This window comes from Taudactylus pleione, unplaced genomic scaffold (genome assembly GCF_031769625.1).
Source record: "Taudactylus pleione unplaced genomic scaffold, aTauple2 ptg001421l, whole genome shotgun sequence".
Classification (NCBI taxonomy): domain Eukaryota; kingdom Metazoa; phylum Chordata; class Amphibia; order Anura; family Myobatrachidae; genus Taudactylus; species Taudactylus pleione.
Genome location: NW_028285820.1, coordinates 550,448 through 573,642, shown reverse-complemented (window position 1 = coordinate 573,642; position 23,195 = coordinate 550,448). Strand labels below are relative to the sequence as shown.

The window sequence follows — 23,195 nt, the reverse complement described above, 5'->3', positions numbered from 1 at the left end:
TGTTTTAATCCACATTGTTAATTCAAACTGACTGAGGCACTAATTAAGTGACCTGTGCTCAAGCATGGATATCCTTAATACTTGGCCTGTAATAAGAGGAGTTTGGGAACCTCTGATCTGATAGAATAAGGAAACTGAAAGCCATTACATGAGGAACATGTTGGAGCCCTATGTTGGTGACATCCCTGTGGATATATAATATAATGTAATATATTAGTATATAGGGGCTGATTCAGCAGAGGACACAATGACGATAGTTACGCAGATAGAGCGAATGTTTACGATCACACCTGCGTATAAGTCACACTGCGCACACACAGCGATCACATTGCTATTATGGACGCACAGAGGAATTCATCACATAGTGAGCTGCAGGGTGACAGCGTTTGGGGGAGGTAACGGGGGTGGACAGAAAACTGCAGGCGTGTGTGTCCGTGTGATTGCCATGTCATGGGCTTGTCTGTCCATGTGATCGCCATGTCCTGCAGGCATGTCTGTCCGTGTGATCGCCATGTCATGGGCGTGTATAAATTAGCCATAACGATGGCAGCTGCAGCATGAGACCTCTCTGCGTGTCAGGAGAGCTGCAGTGTTTGCGGCTGGTCAGACATGATGTAAATGCTGTGACTGCGTGATGTGCGGCGATGGTACCGATTATTACACAGGAGGTCGACATTGGACGGTAAGGAGAAGGCAGCAGTGGGCGCGGTTATGGCGGCTGTGCCTCAGCATTAGCATATATTAGCACCTGCGATCTGTAAGAGAGTGCAGCTGCATTTGCTTCCACTGCTGAATTAGGTCCATAGTGTGATAATGTAAATGTCATTTACCTTCCATCAACATGGACAGCAATCTAGTCTAACATTGTATTTATGCTTGTTCTGACAATTCCCAATGATATTACACTACTGCAAATACCGCTGCAATTTCTATATATTTCTATAGGCTCATATACTTTGCTTTTCTCCTGTGTGACGTTTCTGATGTGTAACAAGTTCTGATTTCTGTGTAAAACATTTACCACACACAGAACATGGAAATGGTTTCTCACCTGTGTGACATCTCTGATGTATAACAAGAAATGATTTCCGTGTAAAAAATTCCCACACTCAGAGCATGGAAATGGCTTCTCACCTGTGTGTCGTCTCTGATGTGTAACAAGATGTGATTTCTTTGTAAAACATTTCCCACACTCAGAGCATGGAAATGGCTTCTCACCTGTGTGTCGTCTCTGATGTGTAACAAGTTCTGATTTCTGTGTAAAACATTTCCCAAACACAGAACATGGAAATGGTTTCTCACCTGTGTGACATCTCTGATGTATAACAAGAAATGATTTCCGTGTAAAACATTTCCCACACTCAGAGCATGGAAATGGTTTCTCACCTGTGTGACGTCTCTGATGTCTAACAAGTTCTGATTTCTGTGTAAAACATTTCCCACACTCAGAGCATGGAAATGGTTTCTCACCTGTGTGACTTCTATGATGTGTAACAAGAACTGATTTATGTGTAAAACATTTCCCACACTCAGAGCATGGAAATGGTTTCTCACCTGTGTGAGATCTCTGATGTATAACAAGAAATGATTTCCGTGTAAAACATTTCCCACACTCAGAGCATGGAAATGGTTTCTCCCCTGTGTGACATCTCTGATGTTGAACGAGTTCTGAATTCCGTGTAAAACATTTCCCACACTCAGAGCATGGAAATGGTTTCTCACCTGTGTGACTTCTATGATGTGTAACAAGAACTGATTTATGTGTAAAACATTTCCCACACTCAGAGCATGGAAATGGTTTTTCACCTGTGTGACTTCTCTGATGTATAACAAGATCTGATTTCTGTGTAAAAGATTTCCCACACTCAGAACATGAAAATAGTTTTTCACCTGTGTAATGTCTCTTATGTCTAACAAGATATGATTTACATGTAAAACATTTCCCACACTCAGAACATAAAAAAGGCCTTTCAGCTGTGTGTACTCTCTTTTGATGTATAGAAAGACTGATCTGCTTGGTAAATATTTTCCCACATTCAGAACATGACAATGGTTTATCACCTGTGTGATCTGAGTTGTGTGTAACACTACTGGGAGTATCAGGGGAGCATTCTTCGTGGTTAGAGGGATCAGATGATATATCTGCTCTGTGAGATGCTTGATGTATACTGGGGATAATGGGGTTTTCTCCTGGAGAGTCCTGTGAGAAGTTGTTATCATTTAGGTCACAATCTGGAGATAATATGAGACGTCTCCCCGAGTTATTCCTGTTGCTGTGTCCATCTGCTGGGAAAAGAATAATTATATGGGAATTAGCCTTATTGCAGAACTTTACCATACTGTGTAACTATAATAAGATGTGCCCAGCTGTACCCCAACATCTCCATACTGTGTAGCAATAAGACGTGCCCGGCTGTACTCCAACATCTCATACTGTGTAACTATAAGACGTGCCCGGCTGTACCCTAACATCTCATACTGTGTAACTATAAGACGTGCCCGGCTGTACCCCAACATCTCCATACTGTCTAACTATAAGGTGTCCCCGGCTGTACCCCAACATCTCCATACTGTGTAACTAGAAGATGTCCCCGGCTGTACCCCAACATCTCCATACTGTGTAACAATAAGATGTGCCCGGCTGTACCCCAACATCTCATACTGTGTAACTATAAGACGTGCCCGGCTGTACCCCAACATCTCATACTGTGTAACTATAATAAGACGTGCCCGGCTGTACCCCAACATCTCATATTGTGTAACTATAAGACGTGCCCGGCTGTACCCCAACATCTCATACTGTGTAACTATAAGATGTGCCCAGCTGTACCCCAACATCTCATACTGTGTAACTATAAGATGTGTCCAGCTGCACCCCAACATCTCCATACTGTGTAACTATAAGACGTGCCCGGCTGTACCCCAACATCTCATACTGTGTAACTATAAGACGTGCCCGGCTGCACCCCAACATCTCCATACTGTGTAACCATAATAAGACGTGCCCGGCTGTACCCCAACATCTCATACTGTGTAACTATAAGACGTGCCCGGCTGTACCCCAACATCTCCATACTGTGTAACTATAATAAGACGTGCCTGGCTGTACCCCTACATCTCCATACTGTGTAACTCTAATAAGACGTGCCTGGCTGTACCCTAACATCTCAATACTGTGTAACTATAATAAGACGTGCCTGGCTGTACCCCAACATCTCCATACTGTGTAACTATAATAACACGTGCCCGGCTGTACCCCAACATCTCCATACTGTGTAACTATAAGACGTGCCCGGCTGTACCCCAACATCTCCATACTGTGTAACTATAATAAGCCGTGCCCGGCTGTACCCCAACATCTCCATACTGTGTAACTATAATAAGACGTGCCCGGCTGTACCCCAACATCTCCATACTGTGTAACTATAATAAGACGTGCCCGGCTGTACCCCAACATCTCCATACTGTGTAACTATAATAAGACATGCCCGGCTGTACCCCAATATCTCCATACAGTCAGTGACTTCATTGTGTATGTACTGATGATTGTCATGAGGAGGATTAGGGTTTAGGAGTAACACTGGCTGGGGAGTAGTTACTAAAGGGGGAGATGTATCAAACCTCACAGAGGCAAAGTGGAGAAGTTGCTCTTTGCAACAATCAGCTTCTGTCATTTACAAACTGTACTTGATAATAAAAGCTACAAGCTGATTGGGTGATGTGGGCAATTTCTCCTCTGTATCTCTCTCTCTAAGGTTTGATACATTTCCCCCAAAATCTCTCTCTTATGACATGTTATGTACAATGGGCGCAACATATGGGCATAAACCTGGGATTTCTTGAAATGTATTCAGACACCTTATCTATATGCTACACTGGTAGATACCAACGTTAAAACTGTCACTACCAACAGAGTGCAGGCATGGTCTATACATTATATCACACACAGGTCATACTAGCTGTATCCTGCTGTGTCCTCACACTCTCCATATCTCCATCTCAGTATGTGTAACAGAGTGCAGGCATGGTCTATACATTATATCACACACAGGTCATACTAGCTGCATCCTGCGGTGTCCTCACACTCTCCATATCTCCATCTCAGTATGTGTAACAGAGTGCAGGCATGGTCTATACATTATATCACACACAGGACATACTAGCTGTATCCTGCTGTGTCCTCACACTCTCCATATCTCCATCTCAGTATGTGTAACAGAGTGCAGGCATGGTCTATACATTATATCACACACAGGTCATACTAGCTGCATCCTGCGGTGTCCTCACACTCTCCATATCTCCATCTCAGTATGTGTAACAGAGTGCAGGCATGGTCTATACATTATATCACACACAGGACACACTAGCTGCATCCTGCTGTGTCCTCACACTCTCCATATGTCCATCTCAGTATGTGTAACAGAGTGCAGGCATGGTCTATACATTATATCACACACAGGACACACTAGCTGTACCCTGCTGTGTGCTCACACTCTCCATATCTCCATCTCAGTATGTGTAACAGAGTGCAGGCATGGTCTATACATTATATCACACACAGGTCATACTAGCTGCATCCTGCTGTGTCCTCACACTCTCCATATCTCCATCTCAGTATGTGTAACAGAGTGCAGGCATGGTCTATACATTATATCACACACAGGTCATACTAGCTGTATCCTGCTGTGTCCTCACACTCTCCATATCTCCATCTCAGTATGTGTAACAGAGTGCAGGCATGGTCTATACATTATATCACACACAGGACATACTAGCTGCACCCTGCTGTGTCCTCACACTCTCCATATCTCCATCTCAGTATGTGTAACAGAGTGCAGGCATGGTCTATACATTATATCACACACAGGTCATACTAGCTGTATCCTGCTGTGTCCTCACACTCTCCATATCTCCATCTCAGTATGTGTAACAGAGTGCAGGCATGGTCTATACATTATATCACACACAGGACACACTAGCTGCATCCTGCTGTGTCCTCACACTCTCCATATGTCCATCTCAGTATGTGTAACAGAGTGCAGGCATGGTCTATACATTATATCACACACAGGACATACTAGCTGTATCCTGCTGTGTCCTCACACTCTCCATATCTCCATCTCAGTATGTGTAACAGAGTGCAGGCATGGTCTATACATTATATCACACACAGGTCATACTAGCTGCATCCTGCGGTGTCCTCACACTCTCCATATCTCCATCTCAGTATGTGTAACAGAGTGCAGGCATGGTCTATACATTATATCACACACAGGACACACTAGCTGTACCCTGCTGTGTCCTCACACTCTCCATATCTCCATCTCAGTATGTGTAACAGAGTGCAGGCATGGTCTATACATTATATCACACTCAGGTCATACTAGCTGCACCCTGCTGTGTCCTCACACTCTCCATATCTCCATCTCAGTATGTGTAACAGAGTGCAGGAATGGTCTATACATTATATCACACACAGGACATACTAGCTGCACCCTGCTGTGTCCTCACACTCTCCATATCTCCATCTCAGTATGTGTAACAGAGTGCAGGCATGGTCTATACATTATATCACACACAGGTCATACTAGCTGTATCCTGCTGTGTCCTCACACTCTCCTGATCTCCATCTCAGTATGTGTAACAGAGTGCAGGCATGGTCTATACAGTATATCACACACAGGACATACTAGCTGCACCCTGCTGTGTCCTCACACTCTCCGTATCTCCATCTCAGTATGTGTAACAGAGTGCAGGCATGGTCTATACATTATATCACACACAGGACATACTAGCTGTATCCTGCTGTGTCCTCACACTCTCCATATCTCCATCTCAGTATGTGTAACAGAGTGCAGGCATGGTCTATACATTATATCACACACAGTACATACTAGCTGCATCCTGCTGTGTCCTCACACTCTCCATATCTGCATCTCAGTATGTGTAACAGAGTGCAGGCATAGTCTATACATTATATCACACACAGGACATACTAGCTGTATCCTGCTGTGTCCTCACACTCTCCATATCTCCATCTCAGTATGTGTAACAGAGTGCAGGCATGGTCTATACATTATATCACACACAGGACATACTAGGTGTACCCTGCTGTGTCCTCACACTCTCCATATCTCCATCTCAGTATGTGTAACAGAGTGCAGGCATGGTCTATACATTATATCACACACAGGACATACTAGCTGTATCCTGCTGTGTCCTCACACTCTCCGTATCTCCATCTCAGTATGTGTAACAGAGTGCAGGCATGGTCTATACATTATATCACACACAGGTCATACTAGCTGTATCCTGCTATGTCCTCACTCTCTCCATATCTCCATCTCAGTATGTGTAACAGAGTGCAGGCATGGTCTATACATTATATCACACACAGGACATACTAGCTGCACCCTGCTGTGTCCTCACACTCTCCGTATCTCCATCTCAGTATGTGTAACAGAGTGCTGGCATGGTCTATACATTATATCACACACAGGTCATACTAGCTGTATCCTGCTGTGTCCTCACACTCTCCGTATCTCCATCTCAGTATGTGTAACAGAGTGCAGGCATGGTCTATACATTATATCACACACAGGACATACTAGCTGTATCCTGCTGTGTCCTCACACTCTCCATATATCCATCTCAGTATGTGTAACAGGGTGCAGGCATGGTCTATACATTATATCACACACAGGACATACTAGCTGTATCCTGCTGTGTCCTCACACTCTCCGTATCTCCATCTCAGTATGTGTAACAGAGTGCAGGCATGGTCTATACATTATATCACACACAGGACATACTAGCTGTATCCTGCTGTGTCCTCACACTCTCCATATATCCATCTCAGTATGTGTAATAGAGTGCAGGCATGGTCTATACATTATATCACACACAGGACATACTAGCTGTACCCTGCTGTATCCTCACACTCTCCATATCTCCATCTCAGTATGTGTAACAGGGTGCAGGCATGGTCTATACATTATATCACACACAGGACATACTAGCTGTATCCTGCTGTGTCCTCACACTCTCCATATCTCCATCTCATACTTGCCTACCCTCCCGATTTGGTCGGGAGCCTCCCGAAAATCGGGTGCCGCTCCCGACCTCCCGGGAAGGCAGGCAATCCTCCCGGCCCCGGCGATGTGTCCGGACCCCCCCACGCTTTTAAATAGAAACACCGGCAGCAGGGGGGCCGGTGACGCGATTCGCGCTGAATCGCGTCACCGCGGCTCCGCCCCCGGCTGCACAATGCCATGAATCACGGCATTATGAAGAGGGGGCGGAGCCACGATGACGCGTTCACGCCCCATGCTCCGCCTCCAACGCCGCGTCATGTGCCGGGTCCCGCCCCCTTTGGCCGCGTCACGCCCCCAGCCCTGTAAGTCCGACAGCTCCCTCCCGGAAGGAGGGGGCTAAATGTCGGCATGCATGCTCCATCTCAGTATGTGTAACAGAGTGCTGGCATGGTCTATACATTATATCACACACAGGACATACTAGCTGTATCCTGCTGTGTCCTCACACTCTCCATATCTCCATCTCAGTATGTGTAACAGAGTGCAGGCATGGTCTATACATTATATCACACACAGGACATACTAGCTGCATCCTGCTGTATCCTCACACTCTCCTTATCTCCATCTCAGTATGTGTAACAGAGTGCAGGCATGGTCTATACATTATATCACACACAGGTCATACTAGCTGTATCCTGCTGTGTCCTCACACTCTCCGTATCTCCATCTCAGTATGTGTAACAGAGTGCAGGCATGGTCTATACATTATATTACACACAGGACATACTAGCTGCACCCTGCTGTGTCCTCACACTCTCCATATCTCCATTTCAGTATGTGTAACAGAGTGCAGGCATGGTCTATACATTATATCACACACAGGTCATACTAGCTGTATCCTGCTGTGTCCTCACACTCTCCATATCTCCATCTCAGTATGTGTAACAGAGTGCAGGCATGGTCTATACATTATATCACACACAGGTCATACTAGCTGTATCCTGCTGTGTCCTCACACTCTCCATATCTCCATCTCAGTATGTGTAACAGAGTGCAGGCATGGTCTATACATTATATCACACACAGGTCATACTAGCTGTATCCTGCTGTATCCTCACACTCTCCATATCTCCATCTCAGTATGTGTAACAGAGTGCAGGCATGGTCTATACATTATATCACACACAGGTCATACTAGCTGTATCCTGCTATGTCCTCACACTCTCCATATCTCCATCTCAGTATGTGTAACAGAGTGCAGGCATGGTCTATACATTATATCACACACAGGTCATACTAGCTGTATCCTGCTATGTCCTCACACTCTCCATATCTCCATCTCAGTATGTGTAACAGAGTGCAGGCATGGTCTATACATTATATCACACACAGGACATACTAGCTGCACCCTGCTGTGTCCTCACACTCTCCGGATCTCCATCTCAGTATGTGTAACAGAGTGCAGGCATGGTCTATACATTATATCACACACAGGACATACTAGCTGCACCCTGCTGTGTCCTCACACTCTCCATATCTCCATCTCAGTATGTGTAACAGAGAGCAGGCATGGTCTATACATTATATCACACACAGGTCACACTAGCTGTATCCTGCTGTGTCCTCACACTCTCCATATCTCCATCTCAGTATGTGTAACAGAGTGCAGGCATGGTCTATACATTATATCACACACAGGACATACTAGCTGTATCCTGCTGTGTCCTCACACTCTCCATCTCAGTATGTGTAACAGAGTGCAGGCATGGTCTATACATTATATCACACACAGGTCATACTAGCTGTATCCTGCTGTGTCCTCACACTCTCCATATCTCCATCTCAGTATGTGTAACAGAGTGCAGGCATGGTCTATACATTATATCACACACAGGACATACTAGCTGCATCCTGCTGTGTCCTCACACTCTCCATATCTCCATCTCAGTATGTGTAACAGAGTGCAGGCATGGTCTATACATTATATCACACACAGGACATACTAGCTGTATCCTGCTGTGTCCTCACACTCTCCATATCTCCATCTCAGTATGTGTAACAGAGTGCAGGCATGGTCTATACATTATATCACACACAGGACATACTAGCTGTATCCTGCTGTGTCCTCACACTCTCCATATCTCCATCTCAGTATGTGTAACAGAGTGCAGGCATGGTCTATACATTATATCACACACAGGTCATACTAGCTGTATCCTACTGTGTCCTCACACTCTCCATATCTCCATCTCAGTATGTGTAACAGAGCGCAGGCATGGTCTATACATTATATCACACACAGGTCATACTAGCTGCACTCTGCTGTGTCCTCACACTCTCCATATCTCCATCTCAGTATGTGTAACAGAGCGCAGGCATGGTCTATACATTATATCACACACAGGTCATACTAGCTGCACTCTGCTGTGTCCTCACACTCTCCATATCTCCATCTCAGTATGTGTAACAGAGCGCAGGCATGGTCTATACATTATATCACACACAGGTCATACTAGCTGTACCCTGCTGTGTCCTCACACTCTCCATATCTCCATTACAGTATGTGTAACAGAGCGCAGGCATGGTCTATACATTATATCACACACAGGTCATACTAGCTGTATCCTGCTGTGTCCTCACACTCTCCATATCTCCATCTCAGTATGTGTAACAGAGTGCAGGCATGGTCTATACATTATATCACGCACAGGACATACTAGCTGTATCCTGCTGTGTCCTCACACTCTCCGTATCTCCATCTCAGTATGTGTAACAGAGTGCAGGCATGGTCTATACATTATATCACACACGTTATACTAGCTGCATCCTGCTGTGTCCTCACACTCTCCATATCTTCATCTCAGTATGTGTAACAGAGTGCAGGCATGGTCTATATATTATATCACACACAGGACATACTAGCTGCACCCTGCTGTGTCCTCACACTCTCCGTATCTCCATCTCAGTATGTGTAACAGAGTGCAAGCATGGTCTATACATTATAGCACACACGTCATACTAGCTGCATCCTGCTGTGTCCTCACACTCTCCGATCTCCATCTTAGTATGTGTAACAGAGCGCAGACATGGTCTATACATTATATCACACACAGGTCATACTAGCTGTATCCTGCTGTGTCCTCACACTCTCCATATCTCCATCTCAGTATGTGTAACAGAGTGCAAGCATGGTCTATACATTATATCACACACGTCATACTAGCTGCATCCTGCTGTGTCCTCACACTCTCCGTATCTCCATCTCAGTATGTGTAACAGAGTGCAGGCATGGTCTATACATTATAGCACACACGTCATACTAGCTGCATCCTGCTGTGTCCTCACACTCTCCGATCTCCATCTTAGTATGTGTAACAGAGCGCAGACATGGTCTATACATTATATCACACACAGGTCATACTAGCTGTATCCTGCTGTGTCCTCACACTCTCCATATCTCCATCTCAGTATGTGTAACAGAGTGCAGGCATGGTCTATACATTATATCACACAGAGGTCATACTAACTGCACCCTGCTTTGTCCTCACACTCTCCGTATCTCCATCTCAGTATGTGTAACATAGTGCAGGAATGGTCTATACATTATATCACACACAGAACGGAATCGGTATGAAATACCGCCGGGCGCATGGCCGGCAACAGCAGAGTTCCCGGCAGCGGAAGCCCGACAGCGCTGGAAATCCCGATCGTGTATAGGTAAGTACTGACTAACCTAACCTAACCCCCTAACCTAACCCCCTAACCTCCCCCCCAAGTGCCTAACCCTAATCCCCCCTCTAAGTGACTAACCCTAACCCCCCTTACACGCTGCCTAAACCTAAGTCCCCCAGGGGGGTTCCTAACCCTAAGTCCCCCCGGGGGTGCCTAACCCTAACCTTCCTGGGGGGGGTGCCTAATCCTAAATCCCCCCGGGTGCCCTAAACCTAACCCTCCCCCCCCGCGGATGCCAGCTCGCGGCGCCCGGCATCCCTTCGATTGGGATGCCGGGCGCCAGTCTCCCGGCGTCAGGGAAATGTCAGGCGTCTAACAGAGAGCAGGCATGGTCTATACATTATATCACACACAGGTCATACTAGCTGTATCCTGCTGTGTCCTCACACTCTCCGGATCTCCATCTCAGTATGTGTAATAGAGTGCAGGCATGGTCTATACATTATATCACACACAGGTCATACTAGCTGCACCCTGCTAGGTCCTCACACTCTCTGTATATTCATCTCAGTATGTGTAGTAGAGTGCAGGCATGGTCTATACATATCACACACAGGTCATACTAGCTGCACCCTATGTCCTCACACTCTCTGTATATTCATCTCAGTATGTGTAATAGAGTGCAGGCATGGGCAATGTATTATATCACACACAGTGACAGGAACATTTCCCTCATTAGTCTGTACTGACAGAGGAGGGTGTAAAATAAGAAATTATATTAGTGGTTGAAAAGAGAGAATATGTGATGCTTCTGTAATCAATGTTTATTACTCACCTGTGCTGATATCTGTAGAGATTTCCTCCTTACACTGCTGATCACCCCTCACATATATCTCTTCTTCTCCCTCTAGATCTTCTGCCTTATTATCAGTCACATATGTCTCTTCTTCTCCCTCTATATCTTCTGCTTTATTATCAGTTAAATACGTCTCTTCTTCTCCCTCTATATCTTCTTCCTTTATATCAGTCACATACGTCTCTTCTTCTCCCTCTATATCTTCTGCCTTCATATCAGTCACATACGTCTCTTCTTCTCCCTCTATATCTTCTGCCTTCATATCAGTCACATATGTCTCTTCTTCTCCCTCTATATCTTCTACCTTCATATCAGTCACATACATCTCTTCTTCTCCCTCTATATCTTCTGCCTTCATATCAGTCACATACGTCTCTTCTTCTCCCTCTATATCTTCTGCCTTCATATCAGTCACATACGTCTCTTCTTCTCCCTCTATATCTTCTGCCTTCATATCAGTCACATACGTCTTTTCTTCTCCCTCTATATCTTCTACCTTCATATCAGTCACATACATCTCTTCTTCTCCCTCTATATCTTCTGCCTTCATATCAGTTACATACGTCTCTTCTTCTCCCTTTATATCTTCTGCCTTCATATCAGTCACATACGTCACTTCTTCTCCAGCTATATCTTCTGCCTTCATATCAGTCACATACGTCTCTTCTTCTCCCTCTATATCTTCTGCCTTCATATCAGTCACATACGTCTCTTCTTCTCTCTTTATATCTTTTGCCTTATTATTTGTCACATATGTTTCTTCTTCTCCCTCTATATCTTCTATCTTAATATTAGTCAGCGCTGCACACTAAACAGAAATAGTTTTTTAATAATGTTTGATATTGTTAATAGACATTACACAGTAGAATATCATTGTATAAGACACACACAGCTTCTCTACAGATCATATAGTGACAGTCACTGTGGTATATTGGTGAGCCCCTAAATCCCATCTACCTGATGCCCCTGTGGGGTCCTGTGATTCTCCTCTGTACAAACCTGTGAATAAAGAGGATGGGGACATCTCTCTGGGGTATTCCTGTTACTGGGTCCATTTGTAGGAGACACACAGTGACTGAGTACATTGTATATATGTGATTATCAGGTGATGTGTATATAGAGGGGGGCCCATATCTGCTTTCCCCTGTAAAATAAATTACAGTCTCCTCTTACCCAGTGATGTGAGGGGCCGGTGATTCTCCATCATCACGTCCTTGTACAGACCCCTGTGTTCCTCTATATACTCCCCCTCCTGCATGGAGACATACACAGTGACATCCTGACAGCTTATAGGAACCTGACACACAATGATACAGTCATCACCCAGACACATCCCCTGGTGTTACTGTATAATGTCCCATTCCCATCGGTCACCTCTCCAGTAATCACCAAGACACATCCCCTGGTTTTACTGTATAATGTCCCATTCCCAGGAGTCACCTCTCCAGTCATCACCCAGACACATCCACTGGTGTTACTGTATAATGTCCCATTCCCTGCAGTTACCTCTCCAGTCATCACCCAGACACGTCCCCTGGTGTTACTGTATAATGTCCCATTCCCAACAGTCACCTCTCCAGTCATCACCCAGACACGTCCCCTGGTGTTACTGTATAATGTCCCATTCCCAGCAGTCACCTCTCCAGCCATCACCCAGACACGTCCCCTGGTGTTACTGTATAATGTCCCATTCCCAGCAGTCACCTCTCCAGTCACCACCCAGACACGTCCCCTGGTGTTACTGTATCATGCCCCACTCCCAGCAGGCACCTCTCCAGTCATCACCCAGACACGTCCCCCGGTGTTACTGTATCATGTCCCATTCCCAGCAGTCACCTCTCCAGTCATCACCCAGACACGTCCCCCGGTGTTACTGTATCATGTCCCATTCCCAGCAGTCACCTCTCCAGTCATCACCCAGACACGTCCCCCGGTGTTACTGTATCATGTCCCATTCCCAGCAGTCATCTCTCCAGTCATCACCCAGTCACATCCCCCGGTGTTACTGTATCATGTCCCATTCCCAGCAGTCACCTCTCCAGTCATCACCCAGACACATCCCCCGATGTTACTGTATAATGTCCCATTCCCAACAGTCACCTCTCCAGTCACCACCCAGACACATCCCCCGGTGTTACTGTATAATGTCCCATTCCCAGCAGTCACCTCTCCAGTCATCACCCAGACACATCCCCCGGTGTTACTGTATAATGTCCCATTCCCAGCAGTCACCTCTCCCAGTCATCACCCAGACACATCCCCCGGTGTTACTGTATAATGTCCCATTCCCAGCAGTCACCTCTCCCAGTCATCACCCAGACACATCCCCCGGTGTTACTGTATAATGTCCCATTCCCAGCAGTCACCTCTCCCAGTCATCACCCAGACACATCCCCCGGTGTTACTGTATAATGTCCCATTCCCAGCAGTCACTTCTCCAGTCATCACCCAGACACATCCCCCGGTGTTACTGTATAATGTCCCATTCCCAGCAGTCACCTCTCCAGTCATCACCCAGACACATCCCCCGGTGTTACTGTATAATGTCCCATTCCCAGCAGTCACCTCTCCAGTCATCACCCAGACACATCCACTGGTGTTACTGTATAATGTCCCATTCCCAGCAGTCACCTCTCCAGTCATCACCCAGACACATCCCCCGGTGTTACTGTATAATGTCCCATTCCCAGCAGTCACCTCTCCAGTCATCACCCAGACACATCCCCTGGTGTTACTGTATAATGTCCCATTCCCAGCAGTCACCTCTCCAGTCATCACCCAGACACATCCCCTGGTGTTACTGTATAATGTCCCATTCCCAGCAGTCACCTCTCCAGTCATCACCCAGACACATCCACTGGTGTTACTGTATAATGTCCCATTCCCAGCAGTCACCTCTCCAGTCATCACCCAGACACATCCCCTGGTGTTACTGTATAATGTCCCATTCCCAGCAGTCACCTCTCCAGTCATCACCCAGACACATCCCCTGGTGTTACTGTATAATGAAGATTAATATATTTTGTAAATATACAAAATATAACATTCAGGCGCTCACAATGGGTGATAATAGCTGACAATATGATATCATTGCAAAATATTATTGGGACTACTTATTGCCGACAGAGCGAACTACTCCATATACCAGCCGGCCGGCGGTAAGCATTAGTGCTCTGCATGAGTGGGGGAGAACTGACTATGATGAAAAAAAAATAAAAAATAATAATAATAATAGTAAGAGGACACCACAGGCTGCTCCCCCTGTACAAAAATAGTAGTAGGACTCCACAGGCTGCTCCCCCTGTATAATAACAGGACACCACAGGCTGCTCCCCCTGTATAACTATAATAGCAGGACACCACAGTCTGCTCCCCCTGTACAATAATAGTAATTGGACACCACAGGCTGCTTCCCCTGTATAATAATAACAGGACGCCACAGGCTGCTCCCCCTGTATAATAACAGTAATAAGAGAACACCACAGGCTGCTCCCACTGTATAATAATAGTAATAGGACACCACATGCTGCTCCCCCTGTATAATAATAGTAACAGGAGGCCACAGGCTGCTCCCCCTGTATAATAATAGTAACAGGACACCACAGACTGCTCCCCCTGTATAATAATAGTAACAGGACACCACAGGCTGCTCCCCCTGTATAATAGGAACAAGACACCACAGGCTGCTCCCCTTGTATAATAATAATAACAACAGGACACCGCAGGCTGCTCCCCCTATATAATAATAGTAAAAGGACACCACAGGCTGCTCCCCCTGTATAATAATAGTAATAATAGGACACCACAGGCTGCTCCCCCTGTATAATAATAGTAACAGGACACTAGAGGCTGCTCCCCCTGTAGAATAATAGTAATAACAGGACACCACAGGCTGCTCCCCTGTATAATAATAACAGGACACCACCGGCTGCTCCCCCTGTATAATAATAGTAAGAGGACACCACAGGCTGCTCCCTCTGTATAATAATAATAGCAGGAAACCACAGGCTGCTCCCCCAAATATAGTAGTAGGACACCACAGGCTGCTCCCCCTGTATAATAACAGGACACCACAGGCTGCTCCCCCTGTATAACTATAATAGCAGGACACCACAGTCTGCTCCCCCTGTACAATAATAGTAATTGGACACAACAGGCTGCTTCCCCTGTATTATAATAGTAATAACAGGACACCACAAGCTGCTCCCCCTGTATAATAATAGTAACAGGCCACCACAGGCTGCTCCCCCTGTATAATAATAACAGGACACCACAGGCTGCTCCCCCTGAATAAAAAAAGCAGGACACCACAGGCTGTTCCCCCTGTACAATAACAGTAACAGGGCACCACAGGCTGCTCCCCCTGTATAATGGTAGTAACAGGACACCACAGGCTGCTCCCCCTGTATAATAATAACAGGACACCATAGGCTGCTCCCCCTGCATAATAACATTAACAGGACACCACAGGCTGCTCCCCCTGCATAATAATAATAACAGGACACCATAGGCTTCTCCACCTGTATAATAATAATAACAGGACACCACAGGCTGCTCCCCCTGTATAATAATAGCAACAGGACACCACAGGCTGCTCCCCCTGTATAATAATAGTGATAGCAGGACACCACAGGCTGCTCCCCCTGTATAATAATAGTAACAGGACACCACATGCTGCTCCCCCTGTATAATAATAGTAACAGGACACCACATGCTGCTCCCCTGTATAATAATAGTAAGAGGACACCACAGGCTGCTACCCCTGTATAATAATAGTAACAGGACACCACAGGCTGCTACCCCTGTATAATAATAGTAACAGGACACCACAGGCTGCTCCCCCTGTATAATAATAATAATAGGACACCACAGGCTGCTCCCCCTGTATAATAATAGTAATAACAGGACACAACAGGCTGCTCCCCCTGTATAATAATAATAATAGCAGGACACCACAATCTGCTCCCCCGTATAATAATAGTAATAGCAGGACACCACAAGCTGCTCCCCCATATAATAATAGTAACAGGACACTAGAGGCTGCTCCCCCTGTAGAATAATAGTAATAACAGGACACCACAGGCTGCTCCCCCTGTATAATAATAGTAAGAGGACACCACAGGCTGCTCCCCCTGTATAATAATAGTAATAACAGGACACCACAGGATGCTACCCCTGTATAATAATAACAGGACACAACAGGCTGCTCCCCCTGTATAATAATAGTAATAACAGGACACCACAGGCTGCTCCCCCTGTATAATAATAGTAATAACAGGACACCACAGGCTGCTCCCCCTGTATAATAATAGTAATAACAGGACACCACAGGCTGCTCCCCCTGTATAATAATAGTAATAACAGGACACCACAGGCTGCTCCCCCTGTATAATAATAGTAATAACAGGACACCACAGGCTGCTCCCCCTGTATAATAATAGTAATAACAGGACACCACAGGCTGCTCCTCCTGTATAATAATAGTAATAACAGGACACCACAGGCTGCTCCCCCTGTATAATAATAGTAGATGACATTACCAGGGATACAGCAGGAGCCGCCGCTAGAACAGGATCACACGGCAGCCGGTCATGTGACGCTGATGCTGCTGCTGGAGTAAGGGGGAGGAGCTCCGGGCACTAGAGCAGGACTCTATGTACAGCTACAGCAAGTGTCCCCAGTGTGCAAAAGAGACGGAGGCGGCGGCCATTTTCCCGAGGCCCAAATCACTTCATGAAGAACAACGGGTGACTATAGATCCCCTTCAGTGTTTGTTCCCTGGAAGTGACGTAGGAGTGAGGGCGGAAGTGACGTTACACGCCCATACAGTCTCTTTCTATCATTCCCAACAACTGCAGATACAGGAAGCAGCAATTGTTGTATTTGGCAGGAGGTAATTATGTTATTATTCTATAGGCTGAGCAGACTCTTGTGTCACTTTACTGTAGTACAGATGGAGCTGACTCTGGTGCTGCATTGTCATTGTGCAGGAGGGTTGCATTCAAGTCTCCTCTATTTGTATGATACAGGTGGTGCAGACTTTGTTGTTACTATAATACAGGTGGCGCAGACCCCATTACTATAATACAGGTGGTGCAGACCCTGTTGTTAATATAATACAGGTGGAGCAGGCCCCATTGTTACTATAATACAGGTGGAGCAGGCCCCATTGTTACTATAATACAGGTGGAGCAGACCCCATTGTTACTATAATACAGGTGGAGCAGACCCCGTTGTTACTATATTACAGGTGGCGCAGACTTTGTTGTTCTTATAATACAAGTGGCGCAGAACCCGTTGTTGCTATAATACAGATGGTGCAGACTCAGTTGTTACTATAATACAGGTGGTGCAGACTCAGTTGTTACTATAATACAGGTGGTGCAGACTCAGTTGTTACTATAATACAGGTGGTGCAGACTCAGTTGTTACTATAATACAGGTGGTGCAGACTCAGTTGTTACTATAATACAGGTGGTGCAGACTCAGTTGTTACTATAATACAGATGGTGCAGACCCAGTTGTTACTATAATACAGGTGGTGCAGACTCAGTTGTTACTATAATACAGGTGGCGCAGACTCAGTTGTTACTATAATACAGGTGGTGCAGACCCAGTTGTTACTATAATACAGGTGGCGCAGACTCAGTTGTTACTATAATACAGGTGGCGCAGACTCAGTTGTTACTATAATACAGGTGGTGCAGACTCAGTTGTTACTATAATACAGGTGGCGGAGACTCAGTTGATACTATAATACAGGTGGCGCAGACTCAGTTGTTACTATAATACAGGTGGCGCAGACTCAGTTGTTACTATAATACAGATGGTGCAGACCCAGTTGTTACTATAATACAGGTGGCGCAGACTCAGTTGTTACTATAATACAGGTGGCGCAGACTCAGTTGTTACTATAATACAGATGGTGCAGACCCAGTTGTTACTATAATACAGGTGGTGCAGACTCAGTTGTTACTATAATACAGGTGGTGCAGACTCAGTTGTTACTATAATACAGGTGGCGCAGACTCTGTTGTTACTATAATACAGGTGGCGCAGACTCAGTTGTTACTATAATACAGGTGGCGCAGACTCAGTTGTTACTATAATACAGATGGCGCAGACCCAGTTGTTACTATAATACAGGTGGCGCAGACCCAGTTGTTACTATAATACAGGTGGCGCAGACTCAGTTGTTACTATAATACAGGTGGTGCAGACTCTGTTGTTACTATAATACAGGTGGTGCAGACTCAGTTGTTACTATAATACAGGTGGTGCAGACCCCGTTGTTACTATAATACAGGTGGCGGAGACTCAGTTGATACTATAATACAGGTGGCGCAGACTCAGTTGTTACTATAATACAGATGGCGCAGACCCAGTTGTTACTATAATACAGGTGGCGCAGACCCAGTTGTTACTATAATACAGGTGGCGCAGACTCAGTTGTTACTATAATACAGGTGGTGCAGACTCTGTTGTTACTATAATACAGGTGGTGCAGACTCAGTTGTTACTATAATACAGGTGGTGCAGACTCTTGTTACTATAATACAGGTGGCACAGACTCAGTTGTTACTATAATACAGGTGGCGCAGACCCAGTTGTTACTATAATACAGATGGTGCAGACCCAGTTGTTACTATAATACAGGTGGTGCAGACCCAGTTGTTACTATAATACAGATGGTGCAGACCCAGTTGTTACTATAATACAGGTGGTGCAGACTCAGTTGTTACTATAATACAGTTGGTGCAGACCCAGTTGTTACTATAATACAGGTGGCGCAGACCCAGTTGTTACTATAATACAGATGGTGCAGACCCAGTTGTTACTATAATACAGGTGGTGCAGACTCAGTTGTTACTATAATACAGGTGGTGGAGACTCAGTTGATTCTATAATACAGGTGGAGCAGACCCCATTGTTACTATAATACAGATGGTGCAGACTCAGTTGTTACTATAATACAGGTGGTGCAGGCTCAGTTGTTACTATAATACAGGTGGTGCAGACTCAGTTGTTACTATAATACAGGTGGCGCAGACTCAGTTGTTACTATAATACAGGTGGCGCAGACTCAGTTGTTACTATAATACAGATGGTGCAGACTCAGATGTTACTATAATACAGGTGGTGCAGACCCCGTTGTTACTATAATACAGATGGTGCAGACTCAGTTGTTACTATAATACAGGTAACACAGACTCCGTTGTTACTATAATACAGGTGGTGCAGACCCAGTTGTTACTATAATACAGGTGGTGCAGACTCAGTTGTTACTATAATACAGGTGGTGGAGACTCAGTTGTTACTATAATACAGGTGGTGCAGGCTCAGTTGTTACTATAATACAGGTGGTGCAGACCCAGTTGTTACTATAATACAGGTGGCGCAGACCCAGTTGTTACTATAATACAGGTGGTGCAGACTCAGTTGTTACTATAATACAGGTGGCGCAGACTCTGTTGTTACTATAATACAGGTGGCGCAGACTCAGTTGTTACTATAATACAGGTGGCGCAGACTCTTGTTACTATAATACAGGTGGCGCAGACTCAGTTGTTACTATAATACAGGTGGCGCAGACTCAGTTGTTACTATAATACAGGTGGCGCAGACTCAGTTGTTACTATAATACAGGTGGCGCAGACCCAGTTGTTACTATAATACAGGTGGCGCAGACTCAGTTGTTACTATAATACAGGTGGCGCAGACTCAGTTGTTACTATAATACAGGTGGCGGAGACTCAGTTGATACTATAATACAGGTGGCGCAGACTCAGTTGTTACTATAATACAGGTGGCGCAGACTCAGTTGTTACTATAATACAGATGGCGCAGACCCAGTTGTTACTATAATACAGGTGGCGCAGACTCAGTTGTTACTATAATACAGGTGGCGCAGACTCAGTTGTTACTATAATACAGGTGGCGCAGACCCAGTTGTTACTATAATACAGATGGTGCAGACCCAGTTGTTACTATAATACAGGTGGTGCAGACCCAGTTGTTACTATAATACAGATGGTGCAGACCCAGTTGTTACTATAATACAGGTGGTGCAGACTCAGTTGTTACTATAATACAGTTGGTGCAGACCCAGTTGTTACTATAATACAGGTGGCGCAGACCCAGTTGTTACTATAATACAGATGGTGCAGACCCAGTTGTTACTATAATACAGGTGGTGCAGACTCAGTTGTTACTATAATACAGGTGGTGGAGACTCAGTTGATTCTATAATACAGGTGGAGCAGACCCCATTGTTACTATAATACAGATGGTGCAGACTCAGTTGTTACTATAATACAGGTGGTGCAGGCTCAGTTGTTACTATAATACAGGTGGTGCAGACTCAGTTGTTACTATAATACAGGTGGCGCAGACTCAGTTGTTACTATAATACAGGTGGCGCAGACTCAGTTGTTACTATAATACAGATGGTGCAGACTCAGATGTTACTATAATACAGGTGGTGCAGACCCCGTTGTTACTATAATACAGATGGTGCAGACTCAGTTGTTACTATAATACAGGTAACACAGACTCCGTTGTTACTATAATACAGGTGGTGCAGACCCAGTTGTTACTATAATACAGGTGGTGCAGACTCAGTTGTTACTATAATACAGGTGGTGGAGACTCAGTTGTTACTATAATACAGGTGGTGCAGGCTCAGTTGTTACTATAATACAGGTGGTGCAGACCCAGTTGTTACTATAATACAGGTGGCGCAGACCCAGTTGTTACTATAATACAGGTGGTGCAGACTCAGTTGTTACTATAATACAGGTGGTGCAGACTCTGTTGTTACTATAATACAGGTGGTGCAGACTCAGTTGTTACTATAATACAGGTGGCGCAGACTCTTGTTACTATAATACAGGTGGCGCAGACCCAGTTGTTACTATAATACAGGTGGTGCAGACCCAGTTGTTACTATAATACAGGTGGTGCAGACTCAGTTGTTACTATAATACAGGTGGTGGAGACTCAGTTGATACTATAATACAGGTGGAGCAGACCCCATTGTTACTATAATACAGATGGTGCAGACTCAGTTGTTACTATAATACAGGTGGCGCAGGCTCAGTTGTTACTATAATACAGGTGGCGCAGACTCCGTTGTTACTATAATACAGGTGGTGCAGACTCAGTTGTTACTATAATACAGGTGGTGCAGACTCAGTTGTTACTATAATACAGGTGGTGCAGACTCAGTTGTTACTATAATACAGGTGGTGCAGACTCAGTTGTTACTATAATACAGATGGTGCAGACCCAGTTGTTACTATAATACAGGTGGTGCAGACCCAGTTGTTACTATAATACAGATGGTGCAGACCCAGTTGTTACTATAATACAGGTGGCGCAGACCCAGTTGTTACTATAATACAGATGGCGCAGACCCAGTTGTTACTATAATACAGGTGGTGCAGACTCAGTTGTTACTATAATACAGGTGGTGGAGACTCAGTTGATACTATAATACAGGTGGAGCAGACCCCATTGTTACTATAATACAGATGGTGCAGACTCAGTTGTTACTATAATACAGGTGGTGCAGGCTCAGTTGTTACTATAATACAGATGGTGCAGACCCAGTTGTTACTATAATACAGGTGGTGCAGACTCAGTTGTTACTATAATACAGGTGGTGGAGACTCAGTTGATACTATAATACAGGTGGAGCAGACCCCATTGTTACTATAATACAGATGGTGCAGACTCAGTTGTTACTATAATACAGGTGGTGCAGGCTCAGTTGTTACTATAATACAGGTGGTGCAGACTCAGTTGTTACTATAATACAGGTGGTGCAGACTCAGTTATTACTATAATACAGGTGGCGCAGACTCAGTTGTTACTATAATACAGGTGGTGCAGACCCCGTTGTTACTATAATACAGGTGGTGCAGACTCAGTTGTTACTATAATACAGGTGATGCAGACTCAGTTGTTACTATAATACAGGTGGTGCAGACTCAGTTGTTACTATAATACAGGTGGTGCAGACTCAGTTGTTACTATAATACAGGTGGTGCAGACTCAGTTGTTACTATAATACAGGTGGCGCAGACCCAGTTGTTACTATAATGCAGGTGATGCAGACTCAGTTGTTACTATAATACAGGTGATGCAGACTCAGTTGTTACTATAATACAGATGGTGCAGACCCAGTTGTTACTATAATACAGGTGGTGCAGACTCAGTTGTTACTATAATACAGATGGTGCAGACCCAGTTGTTACTATAATACAGGTGGTGCAGACTCAGTTGTTACTATAGTACAGTTGGTGCAGACTCAGTTGTTACTATAATACAGGTGGTGCAGACTCAGTTGTTACTATAATACAGGTGGTGCAGACTCAGTTGTTACTATAATACAGGTGGTGCAGACTCAGTTGTTACTATAATACAGATGGTGCAGACCCAGTTGTTACTATAATACAGATGGTGCAGACCCAGTTGTTACTATAATACAGGTGGTGCAGACTTCGTTCTTACTATAATACAAGTGTCTGATCAGGTCCGCATCCTTAGGCAAATTGCATCAAGTATGTGTCGTGGAGGTCCTGGACTCTTGGCCATGAGAGGACCATTTTTGTGACCTCCAGCAATGCCGT

At 45.0% G+C, this 23,195-nt stretch overlaps 1 protein-coding gene across 1 annotated transcript in view; it reads right to left on the bottom strand.

The window, feature by feature from the left end:
* LOC148442674 (uncharacterized) overlaps positions 1-23,195 on the bottom strand; it is a 216,109-nt gene that overhangs the window by 140,311 nt on the left and 52,603 nt on the right. The window contains 1 exon segment of the mRNA XM_088463620.1: positions 864-1,908. Coding sequence (XP_088319746.1) covers positions 864-1,908 — 1,045 coding nt within the window.